We start from the raw sequence: 18734 nt of genomic DNA, 5'->3' as shown, positions 1-18734 counted from the left end.
TGTATCCCAGCACAACAGGTAGCTTGTTACATTACAAAAATCAAGGAGAAAAATTAATTTTTGTACTCTCTACAAAAGTAAGAACATGTAACACACAATTTGAAGGAGAAAAAGAGTACAAACCCTTGCTGATAAAGGAAAATGAAAACTTACAACACCATGAAAAGGCAACCCACAGAATAGGGAGCTTAACAATGCCTAAACCAGCCTCTTATCAGTTGGTAAAACAAGTTAATTGTTTAATATGTAAAAGAAACATACCAATGCAAGGCTTAACATGCTGAAAACACGCCTTTGTGAGATCACCTAACAATGCAAAAGAACTCTGCCGTACCTCAGGCATTTTATCCTAGAGAGGAAGAAAAAAACGACAATTCTAGAAGTGTTTCTGATTCTCTTAAGAAAGAAAATTCTTGATCAAACAAGTTACTCATCTCACCTGCATGCATTGGTACATTAGTGTCAAGATATTGCTGCGAGCCACTAGCTGTTCAATGTTGCCTCCAAGTCCTTCAGCTAAACCACTGAGTAAATCAAGAGCCACAATCATGAAATCTTTATCTGGAGCCTCATATTGGTCTGGCTGAGCATTATGCAACTGCAACAAATAAGTACACATTTTCAGAATGAGTATTAGATTTTCTCAGTGGTATGCATAAAAAAAAAGTTTGAGAACTGCAGCTTCATTTAGATACTCAATGGTTATACTATAAAATCTCCCTGCAGACCCATAACTTTGCATAGTTAATACATTGGTTTGAGGAGATATTCTGGAACCACTGGAACAGCAATAGAAAAATACCATGGCTTGTGCAAGGGTCTTCTGCACCAGATTTACACAACGCTGGTACACAGGTTCACAGTATGGAAGAAAGCCAGATTGCAAGGCAGTAGCAACTGATGACAGGCACTGGAATTTAAAAAAAAGAAAAAAGAAAAAAAAAAGAAAAAGACAACAGTCACTACCTTTCCTCATATCCCTGAAGTACCTCTTACCTGGGAGAGGTAAATTAAAAGATATTAGCATTTTAAGTACACCCATATGTAACTGATTAAGGAGTACTGATCAGCTGAGCCAAGGCAACTATCAGCAAGTTGTTACTCTCGCCTGTGTATGCCAGTCAAGAAAATTTCCCAGCAGCAGCATCTTTACAGGTAGCTAAGAACATCCATACAAATCAGTTATAATACTTCTGCCAGCACTTACACTAAGTTTCAGTATCTTGACCATGTATGAGCCCTAACATTACCTAAGAGTTATTAAATTTTTTTTAGAGATGTTTTCCTGCTTCATACTTGGAAAGTACAGAGAATAGACTACATGGTCTGGTTCATACCTTCAGCTTATCTGACAATAGTTTCAAAGGAGGGATGAAAGGAGAGCAAAGAGAGAAAAGACAAGAATAAAAGGAGGATGAAACTTCCCCCCCACCTGCCCCCAAAAGAATCTCAAAGAAAACACTCCAGAAGATATTTGTGCTAAACCTAATGACATTTCCTCAGTCAAAAAATTTTCTTTCTACAGTCAGAATATTTTCTCCATAATGGGAAATACCTAAAAGTGTCAGCTTTTACAGTCATACTTGCTAGTAGGAGCATCTTTAGTAGAAATTGTAATTTCTAAAATAAATTGATTAAAAATATTCAAATTTTAACATTTACCTCTAATAAAGGGAAGAGATCTTTATCTTCATCCTTCAACATGTTCCACTTCTGGATCAATGGAGGCATTAGCATCTGAATATATTCCTGTTTAGGATGAAAATGTATCAGCTGCTGAAAGACTTAACTGCATACTATTTTATTTCAAAGCTAGAAAATTCATGTATTAAGAATTGATATATATACTCTACTTCTTCAGCACAAACGTCCTGATGTATTATAATTCAATCACTGTTGAAATATGTAAAGTAGGTTAATACTAGAATTTACAATTTGTGTCTTAAGACTTTTTGCTAAATCACGTAAGTACCTTTGCACAGTGAATCTTTTCCTCTAGGTCTGGTTTCAGTCTAGCTGTCTGGGCTGTTAAAAATCCGTATGATTGCCTCAGGGTCTATGGAAAATGTTTTTACTAGCAGTGTGATCTGGCTGTGCATCTGCCACCTGCTTTTCTCAACCATTTTCCATTGCCTTGATGCTACATTCCTACCCCCAAAAGTTCTTGAAACTTCTTCCTCAAGGAACTAACAATCCATGAATAACGTAATTTCCTGTCCCTCCAGAAGGGTGAATTACCCCTTTTGTATAAAGCTGTTGCATCTTTGCTGCCACTGCACAGGTACAGTCACAAGGCCATTAAGCAAGGTATCCCTATAGTTCTGTTGCTCCCAGAAGGTTTCTAAAGAGCCAACAGATGCTGTAAGCTAATGCTATGTTACAAAGTTCTAAGTGACTGAAGGAAGTCCTACCATAACCAGGAGCTCCTATTTAGCTTCCTCCTGGTACTGTCAAATGTCAAGGTGGCCAGGGACAGGGAGAGACTGATGGTGTGGGGTCTTGGATGGCAAGTGTAATGCCATGGAAACAACTCAAATTGTTTATTCTAATGTGTCTATGTCATGTGAAGCACTATAGAGAAAAATAAACAACCCAAATTTCAATAACCATCATAAGATGCACACAACATGTATGCACATTCTATTAATTAATATATGTACACTAAAAAAAACCCCCACTATATTTGCCTGTGTTACCTGTGCTTTGTCCAAAGGATTCTGTGTTTTTATACACAAAATGAATGCCTATCTCACTCTTTGATAAAGCAATTTCTAGTGATGATGTGCTCTAATACACTGGAAAGAAACACACAGAGCAGCTTAGCTATACTTAAAGTGGTTACAAAAAAAGGTGTAGTCATTAGAAATTAAAAGACTTTCCACCAATTTCTCTGAAATCCCATTTCATATCTATATTGATGTATGTCCTCTGAGCTGAAATTCTCAGCATGAGAAAAAAAAAAAATCACAATGAGAAGCACATTTCACAAGCCACCACATATAGCTGTTCATTCAAAATGGCCAATACTTGTGTAGTGGGAAAATTACATGCAGTTTATGTATTTTACCTGTAAATATTTAGTATTATTGAAACCTACCCAGAAGTATCAGCATTTCTGTTTTACAACATATAAAGCACACTAAAAAAAAACAACAGTGAATCAGTTTTTCAATTATGATGAGTGCTTCTACAGAACATAAGATATACTCACTGGTTTATTTAGATGATGTCCTACAGAATCTGCTAGAGTTCCTATAGCATCATAAAGGATGAGCAGGTTTTTATGCTGGTATTTACTAAATGCGAAGACCAAAGTGTCAAGTATATATGCAAGATAAGGAACAAGCTCTGTACAAGCCTCCTCTTCTAGAGTAGCAAAGGCACTGAGGGACAAAAAACCAAGTCAGTTAGTATCTTGGAAAAAACAAAACAAGACTACCCCAAAATGCCCCACACTACCCATTTCTGTTTAAAGATAAAACTGTATTTAGTCCTCAAATTCATCAAAGATACGATTTCAAAATGGTATTACTGAGATAACCTCAAATCTATTTTGACTGAACACATAAGGATTCAGCTCTTATATTGCTATGAACGAAATTTAAAAGTATCACTGTTGCCTATACACAGGAAGTCTCCACCAAGAAAAGCATTACTGTACACAAATTACAATATACTAACTGAAATAATAGGAACCATAACAGCTGCTTACTTGAGTTAAAAATGGCCCACTATCTTTCATGTGTGCTGTAGCTCATTATATATTTTCATATATTGAAAATACACACGTCACAAATAGATTATTAAACTATCACACTTTTACTACAATAAATTATTTAGTTTGGTGATTCATATACTTTGAAAACAAACTGGACAAGAGAAGTATAAGTTAACATTTTTCATGTTATTAAAACTTGGGAATAATTTGTAACTACTCCAAAAGAAGCTGCTGCATCTACTCCAGTTTAAAAGAGAAAGAAATACATTAAGAGCTAGAAATAGAGTCATGCATTCATTGATAAAGGCATTAAAATAGTTTCCCATGAAAAAGCAGTATCATGGATAGCACTTGTTCCTTAAGCTTTGGCTTACCTGCAGGCAGCTTCTTGTACTCTCTTGTTGCTATCCAGGATACGCTTTAGCAACTCAGTCATTAATGGCTTCAAGTATGTGTCTGGGGGTTGACTAACTACCCAGTGTGCATAGCGACTAAGAGTCCAGCATGTAATGGAGCGCACAAGAGCCTTTTTGTCGGAGAGGCACTGAATAAGGTGAGGGATCAGCTCAGGAAGATATGGAATCATACCCTGCATGCAGCCTAGAAGGAAAAATACAGCTATTGCAGTACCAGAATTAACAAAAAGTTCTACTGTTTTCTGTTTCCTAGAAGGGATTTATTTTCATTCTCCATCACATAGGAAGACATTTTAACAATACAGAAAGCAGGTCTACCTAATTTATACTAAGTCCCCAAAAGAAACCTTACATTTAGTTAAACAATAAATAAAACCCTCAATTAAACATATATTAATTTCAACTACATTTCTACTCCAGTGTTTCCCCAATCTCCAGAAATTCTGCTTTATTAAAGTGAGTATGACAAGTACATAAAAATAAAATGGGTTTATAAAGCTTGGTGGTCCTATGTCAGGTCTACTCAGATTAACCAAGACAACAAGTAGAGAAAGACTAAGTCTTGACAACAAATCATCACATCATCAAAAAGAACTCCTTAAGAAATTTAAATTTCTTCTTGTTTTCTCCTAATATCACAGAAATACTGACCAGCAATAAAAGCTACATGTTCCAAGTCAGCAAGGGCAGAAATACACTGAGATTTGTCAGAAGTACTAACTTCTACCTCGCTTGACGTGAAATCAAAACCAACAAAAAAAATTTCTCATAACAAAAAGGATGTTCACTAGGCACTGTGGGAAAAGAAAGATAATCCAGGCATGGACCCAAAGGTATTCCTCAGCTTGCAAAAGGGACAGAGGTGCTGGAAATGCAGACAAAAAGCCCAGCAAGACTGTGAGTAAGCACAAAGGAACACAAGTTATCATATTCAAACTGGAGAATCATCCACAAAAAGCAGCTCAGGGCACTGAAGTCACAGGAGTGGTCTTCTCCATTTCTGAAAACACTTGAATGAAATGTAATGCTCAAATTTTTAAAATATTCCTCTTCTATGAAATCAAGGTAGTATTTCATGAGAGACCAATAGTAGAGTTAAGAAAATGAGAAATAAAAGAAATTATCTAAGCTATTTAGCCTCCCAAAACATACATGCATTTGAAAATGAAAAATTAAATAACTGCAGTCACCAGTTAGTAGATATAGAAATTAATCACTGAAAACAAATCAGCTAGGACATACACCTGTTTGCATAAGTAAATTCACCTGGAAGGAATCAGAGCTACTTTAGAACCAATCAAAAATTCAGCAACCTGATATGCACTGTTGCCTTACCTTCAGCAATTGCTCCAAGAACAAGGATACCAGATTCTTTAACTACCCATTCAGGATGGAAGAGCAATTCCTTCAAAAGGGGCAAGATGTGTGGCAGAAGTTCATCACGAAATACATTGGCTAGGACATCTAGAGCAGCAGCAGAACATTTCCCTGAGGGGAATTAATAGTGTTAATATCTGCTTATAACACAAGTAGTTGTAGTAAGGCAATATAATCCACATTTTAACTTTGAGTTGCCATTGGAGTCTCAGGGCATTAGGAGGAAAGATACTTCCATTTCATTACTATACACAGTGACCCACTGTGGTGCAAAGCCACAGCTCTTAGCCAGTTTTGCAGCACTTAAATAGCCACTAAAAGGATTTACCCACTGGGGATATTAAAACACCCACTAACAGGAACCACACCATTATATTGCAACATTATATACACTACATAACTTCAGGATGGTGTAACACTAAGAAAGAGGAAGGTCCATGACATGAATGTAACATATTGGAGAAACTAAGGAAAGAGAAATGGCCTGAAAATACTAGCATTTGATTCAAAAGAACATGCTCAAACATTACCCCTGTCTCAAAGTAAAAAAAGCAATCATTCAACCCTAGAGACTGAAAGGAATTTGTTGGCCTCTGCTCTGAGCTTTTATACCTTACTCCATATTGGTGTATCACACAATAGAAGAGGAACACCTTAAAATTAGTTTGAAAGTTTTAGACCCATGTTTTCAGCAAACAGAAGCTCATACAAGAAAACTCAGGAACAACTTCAAAACATGATTCAGAAATTCTTACTCTTTTTTTTTCCCTGTGGTGTTGTCATGCTTAGAAAAAATAACACTAAGGTTGTTCTATAAAGAATCCTTGTGTTACAGAATTTACACTGCACTTTTTGCTTATTATGATCTCAGTTCCTTCTTCATCTGTCATAAAGGATCCAACTGGTCTCATTAACAAGCAAAGCTGCTAATTGTCAGGTTGCACTGATGCTTCCTCTCTTTTCAAATTGGAAGTCAAATATAGAACACTGGATAAGAAACAGGGCACACAATTCTGATTTTCAGATAATCCAAATACTCTCAAGTCCAGATAACGTATGTCAATACAGACTTCTTAACTGTTCTGGCTTTCTCTTTCAGGCCACCCTTTCTGGACAACTTTAGCTTCCTCACCATCTTAATCAAAATTTCTGGACTACAGGGCACTCTGTCATTTCAGCTATGTTTTTCAGATAATAAATATTTAATTCTGCAATCTCTATACACAGCAGTGACAAGAACAGCATTATGAATCTAAAACTATGTTTTTTTAAAAAGAGGCTTTACGGAAACAAGCATATTTGCACTCGTATTTTCTTCTATAATAATTATTATCAATTATTTATCATATTGTTATTGTTTTAAGAATTCAGATATGTCTCAAAATGGTTTGACCATAAGGTTCAAGATACATTCACCTGTCGTGAAAACTCAGTGCCCTGGAACGAAAAAAAAAAAAAAAAGCGGATGTGTCTAAATCTCAAAACATTATTCTACAATGAAGCTGCTTGCAAAGTATATTTAAGTCATATTTGTCAGAATTCACTAGCTGTTTTTTATCACTGAGCTTAAAAATCAGTCTGTGGCGTTTTCCTTCCTTACTACATAGCCTGTTGGCCTAAAGGTCCTATGATCCATACACAGGCCGTAAGAACTGTGGTTTCCTCAGAGCTCTCTCTTTTCTTCATAACTAAGGGGCTATATTCTGGTCAGAAGCAAATTCCTCACACAGAAAAGAACTACTGGCCATTAGTAGTAGCATGTTCACATGGGGGGAAAAAAAAACCCACCAAAACAATACAAAACGAATCACACAAACCAATTTTAGAGGGAAGATGGAAATAAAAGAGCATTATTAAGCTTCCTCCAGCTATCAATATGTAAGAGCTTTTTTGGTTTTTTTAAACTGAAGTTAAACAGGTGATATGTTATTTTTATTATCTTGAAGAATTAAAATTCTAAGTCCAAAAGTTCTGTTGAACTGCATCCAGCAAATGTTTGTAGCGTGATCTCCTACATTCAAAACGAGAAATAAGCTTACAGATGGCTAGCTTTTGACAACATAGTTACATAGTCAAAGTGTCATCTGAAAGACTCTCCCTCCACCTCATCTGCCATGTTAGTAGATAGTTCTTTTTGTATTCAAAATCAAAGCCTCAGTCAGTATTCCCAGACAAAGTCATATTTTTACTGTGGTTCTTGTATTATTGAAGTAGCTCTATTTCAAAACATTTTACACATTACTTTGACCTACTTAAATTCCAGTCAGAAATAGTATCATCATCATCAAGTTCATCATCATCATCGTCATCATCTTCAATGCCATCTTCTTCATGTTGCTGAGCCACGGTCCGTGAACGATGAAAACGAGGTCTTATGTCTTGTTCACTATCTGGAATAGCTTCATCTTCCTCAACATCCCCCTGTCACGAAAATGCTTTATCAGATAAACTAACCCAACAATATTGCTCAAGGATGTTATGTATGTAGTTTTAGTTTGATTTTATAAGAATATAAAAGATTCATATCCCACTTGTGCTGCCCAGCTAAATAAAAATGGCATCATTCCTGCATTCTGCTGCTGCATTTACCAGAAAAACAACAGGAAGATAGAAGCAAGAGAGGTAAACTCATGCACAAAGTATCCTTCTTAAGAAATTACTCCTGATGTGAATGAAATGGAAAGAATGATAGAGAAATTCTGGTACCCAGGCATATTCTAAAACGTAGTGACAGAAAAAAACACGTATTCAATATAGAAGGCATTAGAACTAATTCTGAATGTTCTTTTTAGGTTGCATTGTAGCCCAGCTCTGCCTAAATTGGGTGGGAGGAGACAGAGGCAAAGCAGGAAAGCTCACAGATTATTTTCCAACAAACAGAGCGGCAGTCACATTTAGTACTTGGAACAATAGAACTTGCTAATTCTCCATTGAACAGATGGTAGGCCAGATCTGTCCATTCTGATCTGAATAATTCTGATTTAGAAGTCAGATGCTAACCAGATATTCTTACAGAGTAAAAGAAACTGATGCTCACCTTCAACAGAATAATATCAATCTCTGAATATTTCATACCATTTACCAGCACAGGTATCAGCCTACAAAGAAATATTAATACATGTCAAAATAACACATAAAAAAACAAGTCAGTTTTCAGTTACCTGGGCCATAATTTTGGTTGTAACCCTCATCCTCCAAACCCAAAACAAACAAAAAACCCTCACCTCAGCCTGATAACAAAAGCTAGCACCTAAACCAAGCTCCAGGTCATAAGGTTCATCAATACTTTATAATCTGAAAAAGTGTTAACTTCATATTACAAACTTTTAACTAGATGCAGCCAGATGGTACAACTGAGTTTTAAACTTTAAAAAACAAATATTCTTCCATATAAATTTATTCTGAAGCATCTTTCAGAAATTAAGTCGAAAGGTTTTCAGTAAGAATTCAAACTCTCATAGTATGCATGATAAACAAGTTGGTTCTCATCAATAGTACTTGCCACTTCATTTACTTGTGGCTGAAGACTACCTCACTACTCTTAAAGATAGAAGCCTAACTACATTAAGCGCTCCTATCCTTTTGTGATTACTTCAATAAGACAAAGTCACCAACACTGCAGAGATCTTGACTAATCTGTATTAGGATTTACTTCATTATCAAACTGGTTATGGCTATGGGACTCCAATTGTACAGATGTATAGCTAAAAGAAGTACTAAGGGAAAAACGTAAAATATTTTACATAAAACATTCTAAAAAAGAATCCATGAAAATATGTATCGCAAGCCAAATCAAGCTAATAAGGACCATGGACTGACCCAGCATCAGTGACAGACTCAATCTGTCTGTATTCTGCAGCTGAGGAGTACTGTTCTTGAATGTATCAGGCCAGCACTAATATTGACACAGTGCAATGGCACATTACCTTGTGAACTCTGAAGGAAGGAATAGTTAAGTAAACACATTATCACAAATTCATTAGCAATTCTGCAGCATACATCATGAAGTATGCAGGAACTATGTATTTTATAAGAAAGCATTCAGGAGCAAAATGGAACAAGATGTTAGATAACACATGAACAGGTTTTTAGATCTTGGCCACTTTTAATTAAATATAAAAAAATTTAAGCTTATTGTCAAGTATTGAGAAACTTAGAGAACTCACCAACAAATAGGTTGCTTCCAACAAACATGCCATTGAAAGATCATGAGCAAAATGCAATGTTACTCTTATTTGTTTTTCTAAAAATTCAAAAGCTTTTTAAAAAAAAAAAAAAGTATGATGCTGTTGCAGTGACAATGTTCATGTAGGCCAAAAGAGGTTTAATACTACTAGTTATTAACCAGTAGTTAACAACTAGTTATTCTCAGTATAAACACAATGTGTGGGGAAGGGGATGGGCAGACTCAAGAATTTTGCTATCATTCTTTTGTCTTTTGAGCTACAGGAGTAGGAATGAAGTAAAACCATTTTAAAACTCTAAAAATTATTTCTCTTAATATTGGTTCTTCTGTTTTCAACTCCAATTCTTCCACTGCTACAGCAGATGTTTTAATCTCAACTCTCTAATTGCTTATGAAAACTGAAATTTTGCAGTTTTTTAAAAAATTGCTTCATACCTATAACACTTATTTTTGCTGAGAAGAATGCATCCTTCTATTTGTGATTCTGTTCTTCCATTCAAGGTCTTGAGAGAACTGCCCTAGTAATTCAAAAACTTTCCATGCATATATAAAAACAAAGAGTATCCATTTACTGGGAACACTGAAGAATTAAATTCCTATCGCAAAAGATTCCAGATCAGTCTGGAAAAAAGTTACAAGCACTGTTGCATACATGCAGATACTTACATCTCATTCCCATTCAATCAAAGGTCTACATTTTGAGGCATAGGATAACTTTTTAAAACTCATTAAAAACAGTTTTTGAAACTTAAACTAGTACCAGGCTGCAGAAGTATGAAGGAACACATTGTATGTGTTTTCTTCAAGTTTAAATGAAATAGCAATTGACATAAAATTGATTCCTAAATCCAAGTTACGTCATGCAATTTTCTTATGTCCTTTGTAAAACAGGGAACCCTTTGCATGACTACACACATAGAAGCACTGCACAGAGATGCTTACATCACCAGCCTACATCAAGACAACATGTTCATGGTACACTAAATATTACAGGTACTATCACGTGGAGATGTCTGTTTGAGCTTAAGGGCACATTAGCACACCTTTGCAACCACGTGAATCTTAACAGCCTGTTAAGCTTGAGGTAAAGCATCATAGTGACACCGTTTAGGTTGCTTCTGGAGGTCACTGGGTCTGAAATCCTCACAAGTCTTTTCAATGAACTCTGTGCTGCGGTCATGCCTGATAGATGACTGCTTCAAAATAAATAGGAGCTGTAACTCTTAATACTTACTTAGTAAGATGCCGACATAAAACGTCTTTACAAATTGGCTGTTCAGCCAATGTCAACCAAAATTCACAGGCCTCCAAAGCCACATTTTCATCTTGGTCCTGGGTCCTTTGAAGCATGTACTACACAATATAAAAATAAATTACTCGTATAAGATAAAAGTTTTAAGTGCCCAGAAGAAGATACCACCATTGCAGTGTGTTTGCAAAACCAGACCATGCTACCATAGCAATTTGGTGCGAGGGGAAGAAACAGACATAAGAGACTACTTAAGGCTATCACGAGAATAAGCTAAGAGGCTTCTCTCTTAATGCTAGATGATTCAGATTCGAAATTTCTTCATTGCTTAATTGAAAACATTATTACCAAGAAACTGCAGAGACCTAAGATAACAAACAGCAGTTTCCTGGGAATTGTGAGATTTTTTTAAAAAATTTTTTACTCCTACTTTGCACTTTTGAAATAAAAGGTACAACTATACCCTTAATAAGACAGAAACACTTTTTATTTCCAGTACAATAAAAAAAAGTTTCCCTTCCAAATCTTGATTACCTGACAGGATGTAATTGAGTAGAACTCATAACAGGAAGGGAAAAAAAAAAAAAAACCAACTTGCGTTTTTCTAGCATGAATGGTAATTCAGAGATTCAGTATCAAATCTTTAAGCTTGCTATTAAGATTTAATCCTCCTGCAACCAAATATCAAATATCTGCATAAAAAAAGCCTAAGTAGACTACTTCTACATCTGTTTCTTATACAGAACTGCCAAAGCAATTTACAGAAGACTCTTGCAACTTACAAAATAATAATTTCTGCATTCATCCATGACAGCCCTTATTTCTGAAACAGTTCGTTCTTCCATTCATTTTAGAAAACCTCATGGAAGTCCATGCAGCTACCTTTCCTCATACATGGATATAGAGCAAAAGAAAGATATAGAGAAAGAAATTCCTCTTCAAAATACCATTTTATTCTCACAATTAAATAGAATGAGGGGACCTTGCGCATTTTAGCAATGCAAGACTTGTCATGAATGGCACCTCTTCCTATAGAATTGCACTAAATTGCAAGCTTTTTCCTAAAGGTCCACTATTGTGATTAAGAAGAAAGCAAGAGGATGCAAAAGTCAAGATTTTTACTGAGAAAGATCTTAGGAGACGTGTTTTGATAAGTATGCTCTGTGAGCAAACAAGTGCAATCTAAGAATTGAAATGTTAGGTTGGTCTACTCCTGACACATCCTGTTACCAAGTTCTCAGACAAAAAACAGAAAAAACATCTGCTTCTGCTCACCTAGAAATGCATGCTCAAAAACACCAATGAAAGCCAAACCCAGCTATTCCTGTATGCTCCAGGGATTTGGCAAGAAAATTGAAACCTGTCTGCTTCAAAAGCATGATGTCCCCCAAAACCTTCTTCAAATCACTACTGGATCATTAAAATTCTTAACTACTTTAAAAATGATTCTCCATAAGCATAAAGAACATCATGTGGATACAAGTTTCTCTCTTTTAAGACTTCCTTCACTTAGAGCAGCCATCAGAAACACCATTCAGCCTGAAGGCATTAAATCCTCAAAGGTGTAAAACCTAAGCCATTTGAATGCTGAGCAATAGTCAGTTCTAGGATACTACATTTGCACATACCAAAGTGTATACAGAACTGGGGAAATCTGTAACAGTACACAGCAGTCCCAAAATCGGAAAAAACCCCCTCTAAGTCACCATTACTGTCTTTTGTAGTGAAGAAGCCTATTAATAGCTTTACCAATAGCAAAATACCAGATATAATGAGAACACAATCTTGCATCTTTTTCTGGTTGGCAACATCATTTCTACCTACAAAGTCCAGAACTACCTTACTGATCTTAGGAGGATGAAGAGCCAGAGAAGTTATCACTTGGCAATATAATCTTCAAAGCTGTATTCTGCCTCAAAAAAAAAAAAAAGTCTCTCTCAACCAACCAACCAAAAAAACACCATCACCGAGTACCAACGATCTTTGCTTGTCTTATGTTATATGAGAACGTGTCTGCCAAGACTGGTGTCATGGAATTCCAGACAATGTATAAGAAGAGTAGAAAGCAGGCCAAGGCTGTCAAGGGCCACCTGAGTTTTATGCATCTCTAATGTGTACAGGAGCAAAAAAAAAACTTAACACCTTCTTTGTGTTTCTGGACATAGTCCTTTGGACATAGTCCTTACAGAATTTGACACCGGGTTATGATCCACTTGTCTCTGTGAAATCTGCTTGAGAAACGTTACAATCGTATCGATATTTCCAGTCTAGCAAGTAGCACATGTAAACACTACCTAGAAACCCATCAGAATTTCCTGGAAGTGTGGAAATTACTTATGGCCCAAACAATTAAGCAGATAAAAAAAACCAGAGCTGTTCGATCCTCTGGTAGACAAGTCTGCATGAATCAATAATGGTAAAGGAACTATCAGATGACATGAACTTCTACAACTGAATGCAATGGGAAGCAATGTCATTTAGTAGCTCAAAGAGCATTTCAGCTATATAAAATAACACGCTTTTATCCTTGTTATGGTCAACACATCTGAAAAAAGTGACAGCTTGAATATGTAAACTGTAGCAGTATCAGTACTAGCACTAGATTTTTAACATGATCTTCTCAGTTGGGGTCAAGCAATGCCTGGCTGCTCCATAGTATAGGCGATTGCAGCCATTTCAGGATCAATTAATTTAATGAAGAATAAAAACCTGCTATATGCATTGCCTGTCAAACACAATGTCGAGTTGGCAATTACCTAAGAGGAAAATTTTGCAGTCTGTTTTGAAGGAAAATGAAGAGTAGGCAAGTGCAAGAGTAACATGCCTGTTCTGATGAATGCTTTTTATTTGTTATTATTTCAGCAGGCAATCGGGAAACGAGACTTACCTCAACTATACTAATCATATGAGGAAGCAGGCGATCCATTCGAACTTCCAGTAACATTACCAGAGCACGGCAAACATTTTTGCGTACTTCAGGCTCCTCATCACCAGCCAGTGCAAAAAGATTCTGTTGGAAAGCAGTATCAGTCAAAAAGCCTCAGTTCATCTAGTTCTACTTGTATTTGAACTGACATTACTGGCAAACTAAAATGTGCAAATAAGTACTTCTGTACTCTCCCACCCCACACCTCAGAATATCATTTTATTTCTTAAAGACATATGATTTAGCAAATGAACTATTCAGATCCTCAATGTGTATTATACACATAACCAAAACACTGTGTAATAATAGCACTAGTACAAGAATAGTATTTCCTGGACATTTTTTTTCTCCTAAATATAAATTAAATTCTGAAGGCAGAAAACTCCATCAGAACACATAGCAGCAGCAAATCAAAAACTCTAGACAACCCAAAATGCCACCTTTCTAATCCATGTTCAGTAGCAATATTCAGAGAGACCCAGACAGACTCAGTGACTCATGATTGTACTGCACTTTCCGTCATGCATGAGTGATGGACTGCTACCATTACTTTTACATCTTTATGGAACAAGAGTTTCCTCTACTTATGAAGAGAAAGCATCTTTCAAAATACTATTTTTTGGACTTGGAGAGTGCTTAGACTAATCAACTCTGAACACAAGCACAAAGAATGAACTTCAATCCATGGAGACTGAAGCTCAGAACAAGCAATCAGAAATGGGGAGTTTGGGCATAGAAGTGGTTGAAAAACGTAATTCAAAACTCTTGATACGTAATTTGACGTAACCCCTCAGCCAAGAACACACACCTACCTCAATAAAAGAATCTATGTGCAACATAAGAGCTTGAGTTCTGCTGATGATAAATTGATTGACGCATGCAACAGCATGAGACCTACAAATGGAACAGTTAAAATATACATTTTTCATTAGATAAAAACATTTTCTAAACTGTATGTAGGCATCAAAAACATTAGGAAACAAATTACATTGTCTAAACATCATCTGGAAACAAGAGGGAACAAATCTGCACATCTATAGTATTACCAAGTGAAATTACTAAACCACATTTTAAGAATGACCTTGTTCTCTGATATAGCTAATAAATATTTTAAAATAAAGCATTCAGTAAATAAAAACTAGAGCAGGATAACTACACCTGGCATATTTGTTCCAAACAGATGTAAGGATGTTCATTTTTTAGTATATGATGATTATTGATCTTCTCAGATATTAACAATTCCATACAAGTCAGCATGGTGAAATTTTAGCATGCCTTTCTTTGTTGTTAAGTCTCTAACTACCTCTGCAATATTTTTGGTATTTAGTGAGAATATGTGTTAACAATATAGCTGTAGCTTAGAACAAACACTCACTGGTGTGAGTTCACTTGTGGTAGAAACATACTAAAACATGAAGCACTGGTTCTTCTATTCCATTTCATGCAAAGCCATTACTTACAGGTCTTTTTCATTCTCAGAGATACAAAAGTCAAATTCCATAAGTAAAGGCACAGGGCAAAACTACCTGCAAAAGCCTTTGAAGACTCACTGAAGTATTTTTACACATGTAACTCCAAATTTCTATTCTGTTCAGACATTTCTCAGAAGACTGTCTCATAAAACATTGTTCAAAAGTTGTCCCTTGATAGATTTAAATGAAGTATTTTACTGACACTGCTGAACAGTTTTCATACTTCAGCACTACGTACTGAAAGCAGGCTGCGTGTCAGCAGGTGGCCTGCTTTAAACTTGAAACTGGTTTAGTAGTCTCAAAGACACAAACATTGCAGCATAAGAAAAAAGTAAAAGAACGTATAATGTGGTAAAGAAAAAAAAGCATGTTTTTCTCCATTTCTTCCAGCTTCAAAGAAGTATTAAGTTTATCTTTCAACAAGAGCAAGTTCATGTTTTGTTACATATTTTTCTTAGTGCGCATCTATTTTAAGCGAGTTTCTACATCTTATTTGAATCCTAGCATGATATATTCAAATTATACGCTTCCTCTTAGTCTTTACCATCTACTACTGTTGGCAATAAAGAATTGCCACCTCCAAGTCGTGGAATCTTTCAACATAATTTTCCAGCAGGAGTTACAGAATGCATTTCACAGGATCACAGAGAATCAGAGTGGTTGAGGTTGGAAGGGACCTCTGGAGGCCATCTAGTTCAACCTCCTCTGCTCAAGCAGGGCCACCTATAGCCTGTTGCCCAGGACCATGTCCAGATGGCTTTTGAAAATCTCCAAGAATGGAGATTTTGGCACCTCTGTGGGCAACTTGTGCCAGCGCTTGGTCACTGTCACAGTAAAAAAAGTGTTTTGTGATGTTCAGAGGGAACCTCCCGTGTTTCAGTTTGTGCCCACTGCCTCTGGTCCTGTCACTGGGCACCACAGGAAAGAGCCTGGCTCTGTCTTCTTTGCACCCTCCCTTCAGATATTTATATATATTGATGAGATCCTCCAGTCTCAGCTCTCAGACTTTCCTCATAAGCAAGGGAGTCTATTCCCTTCATCATTTTCATAGCCCTTTCCTGGATCCTCTCCAGTATGTCTATGTCTCCCTTGCACTGGACAGCCCAGAACTCTGGCCTCACCAGGAAGATGAGGGGATGGAATCACCTTCCTTGAACCAGCTGGCAACACTCCAGCCCCGGTTACCAATACCATTCTTTGTGGCAGGGCCATACTGTTGGCTTATTTCAGTGTAAAAGCTACTGTTCTTTGTAATGAATATTAGCAATAATAATTTAATTCTGGAATTTTTCTTTTATCCTATACTTCTGTTACTTTGGAGAGATTAATATATTTTTACAGGGAAAGGATGATGAATCTATTTAATTTAATTAACCTGAAAGGTAAAGAGCTAAGTTCTGGTGCGGTTAAAGCAGAAGAAATTTTCTGCAAGAACTCAGAAACTATTGTCAGCAAAATAATTTTGACTCTCCCATTGCTGAAGTCCTTACAGAAATGAATGCAAAATTCTTCTTTCTAACCAGATTATTAAGTTCTAACCACAGCATTGAACTTTTCGTAATATGCAAAAGTTTAAAAGAAATAGTTCGATTTTCAGCATCATAGGCTGACTGTACATTTCAAAGATGTATAAAGAGGCAAGATAGTTGTATTAACTAAGCAGATAAACATGGAAATTACTGATGTATGGAATCTCTGTGGATCTCTGCAGGATCATAAAAAAAACCCACATGTTTGAAACAGATCTACAAAATGGCAACCTTGCTCATATAAATAAAATTTTAACAGGTAACTGTAGTACAACACCTACACCTACCTTATTTTTGGACTGCTGTGCTTGAAGAACTGCAAGAACTTAGGTATCATGATATTGAGCGGTCGGTCCAATACATCACTATCTAAAATTTCAGCAGAATCTTCACAGATCTTCTGAAGAGCGCCAAAAGCACCCTGTTAAAAAAAAAAAAAAAAAAAAAAGAAAGATAGAAATGTCTTATTTTACATTCTGAAGAAAGCAAAATTTTAGGCTTTGTACAGAACAGGTAATTTCAGCACAACACAGTAAATGCAGTTAGTTAATACAGTAAAAGCAGTTAACTAAATATTGAGTTAAACTGAAACATCCTTAAAGGCTTTTTATTTAAGCATCTGCATCCGTAAGCTCTCAAGCTGCGTCAGTCAATAATGGCTAAGTGGCAATTTTAATTCTAGCATTCAATCGTATTTGGTGATTGAATGTAAAAGCTAGTTCTTACTTGAGAAATAAACATCCAGGTGCAGAAATATCCAGTTTAATTACATATATAATTCTATTTCCTTTCATAGTTTGTTATGGTGCTAAACGGAACTCTGGACATGATGGTCAATTTGAGTTTAATTTTCAAGTTTTTTTCCTTTTGCTTGAGAACACAGCACTAAACCACCACAAAATAGCATGGCATCTTGGACCATTATCCTGTCTCCGAGGATTATTTTATACAAAATGCTTCCCAGACTTTCATAGAGACTATCAAGCAATTAAAACTGTGTGATCACGGATTTTTTTTTTTTTTTTAACCAAACAAGGCTTTTTTTCTCCTCATATTTTAAAACAGTTAATTCGCTATTTATTTATTTTCCTTCACACACACTGAACAAAACAGTTCATTTAACCCTGATATAGCAACGACAGATTGCTTTTCCAGACTAAGTTACAAGAATTAACACTTCTCTTAAGCAACAGAAAAGATTAGGTAGGCATCAGAGTTGTAACTTCAGGACACTTGTCAGCTGAGATGCTATGACTATCTGTCTCTAGTCTTATTCTGCTTTCAGCCAAAGAAAATAAATTTGTTTCAATGAACTTAAGAACACGGAATGCAGACAGAAGAAATTTGATCCACTGAGGAGAATGTATGTGCGTGTACATGCACGCACAAAATACTACAGATAGACATAGCATATATGAAGAGAAATAAAAATAATCAAATTCAGACTATAATCTTCTATTTTCTATAAGTCTCCTTACCTCACAGGTATTGTAATCTTCAGAATCCAACAGGCTGCAAAGCTTTGGTAAGAGTTCAGGCCAATTCTGTAACTCCCCTTTTGAGGCAATGGTTGTTATCAGAATGCCTAAAGGAATTGTAGGGATGAAGGAAATTAGATTTCACATACCTTCACATGTTTCATACCAATTTCTCTCATTTTTCTCCTCTCAAAGACCTGAAGACTTAAGAAATTTCTTGGGTTTTTAAGAACTGGTAAGCATAAAAACAGGAAGTACATTTAATTACAAATGGTATTTGAAGGAGCTTGAAGTGCAAAGGTGGGTTGCTCCTTCCTGCTCCCGTGAAGGACTCACACATAAGAAATCAAGCACAAAGTAATTGCAGTTAAGGAAATAATCAT

General features: G+C 36.0%; 1 protein-coding gene across 1 annotated transcript in view; it reads right to left on the bottom strand.

Moving 5' to 3' along the window:
• The window catches only part of TNPO1 (transportin 1), a gene marked incomplete at its 5' end in the record, with an annotated part of 31242 nt that extends 12784 nt beyond the window's left edge, over window positions 1-18458 (bottom strand). Inside the window, 14 exons of the mRNA XM_010171182.1 lie at window positions 262-349; window positions 440-598; window positions 803-910; window positions 1663-1749; window positions 3212-3383; window positions 4093-4318; window positions 5470-5622; window positions 7764-7932; window positions 8549-8609; window positions 10932-11050; window positions 13834-13956; window positions 14685-14766; window positions 17161-17294; window positions 18352-18458. Of these exons, the coding sequence (XP_010169484.1) occupies window positions 262-349; window positions 440-598; window positions 803-910; window positions 1663-1749; window positions 3212-3383; window positions 4093-4318; window positions 5470-5622; window positions 7764-7932; window positions 8549-8609; window positions 10932-11050; window positions 13834-13956; window positions 14685-14766; window positions 17161-17294; window positions 18352-18458 (1788 nt within the window). The remainder of the gene's footprint in view (window positions 1-261; window positions 350-439; window positions 599-802; window positions 911-1662; window positions 1750-3211; window positions 3384-4092; window positions 4319-5469; window positions 5623-7763; window positions 7933-8548; window positions 8610-10931; window positions 11051-13833; window positions 13957-14684; window positions 14767-17160; window positions 17295-18351) is intronic.
• Window positions 18459-18734: the final 276 nt, after the last annotated feature.

This window comes from Antrostomus carolinensis, unplaced genomic scaffold (assembly GCF_000700745.2).
Source record: "Antrostomus carolinensis isolate BGI_N321 unplaced genomic scaffold, ASM70074v2 scaffold11217, whole genome shotgun sequence".
NCBI classification, from domain to species: domain Eukaryota; kingdom Metazoa; phylum Chordata; class Aves; order Caprimulgiformes; family Caprimulgidae; genus Antrostomus; species Antrostomus carolinensis.
Note: the sequence above shows the minus strand (reverse complement) of the source record. Positions and strands in the feature narration are given on the sequence as shown.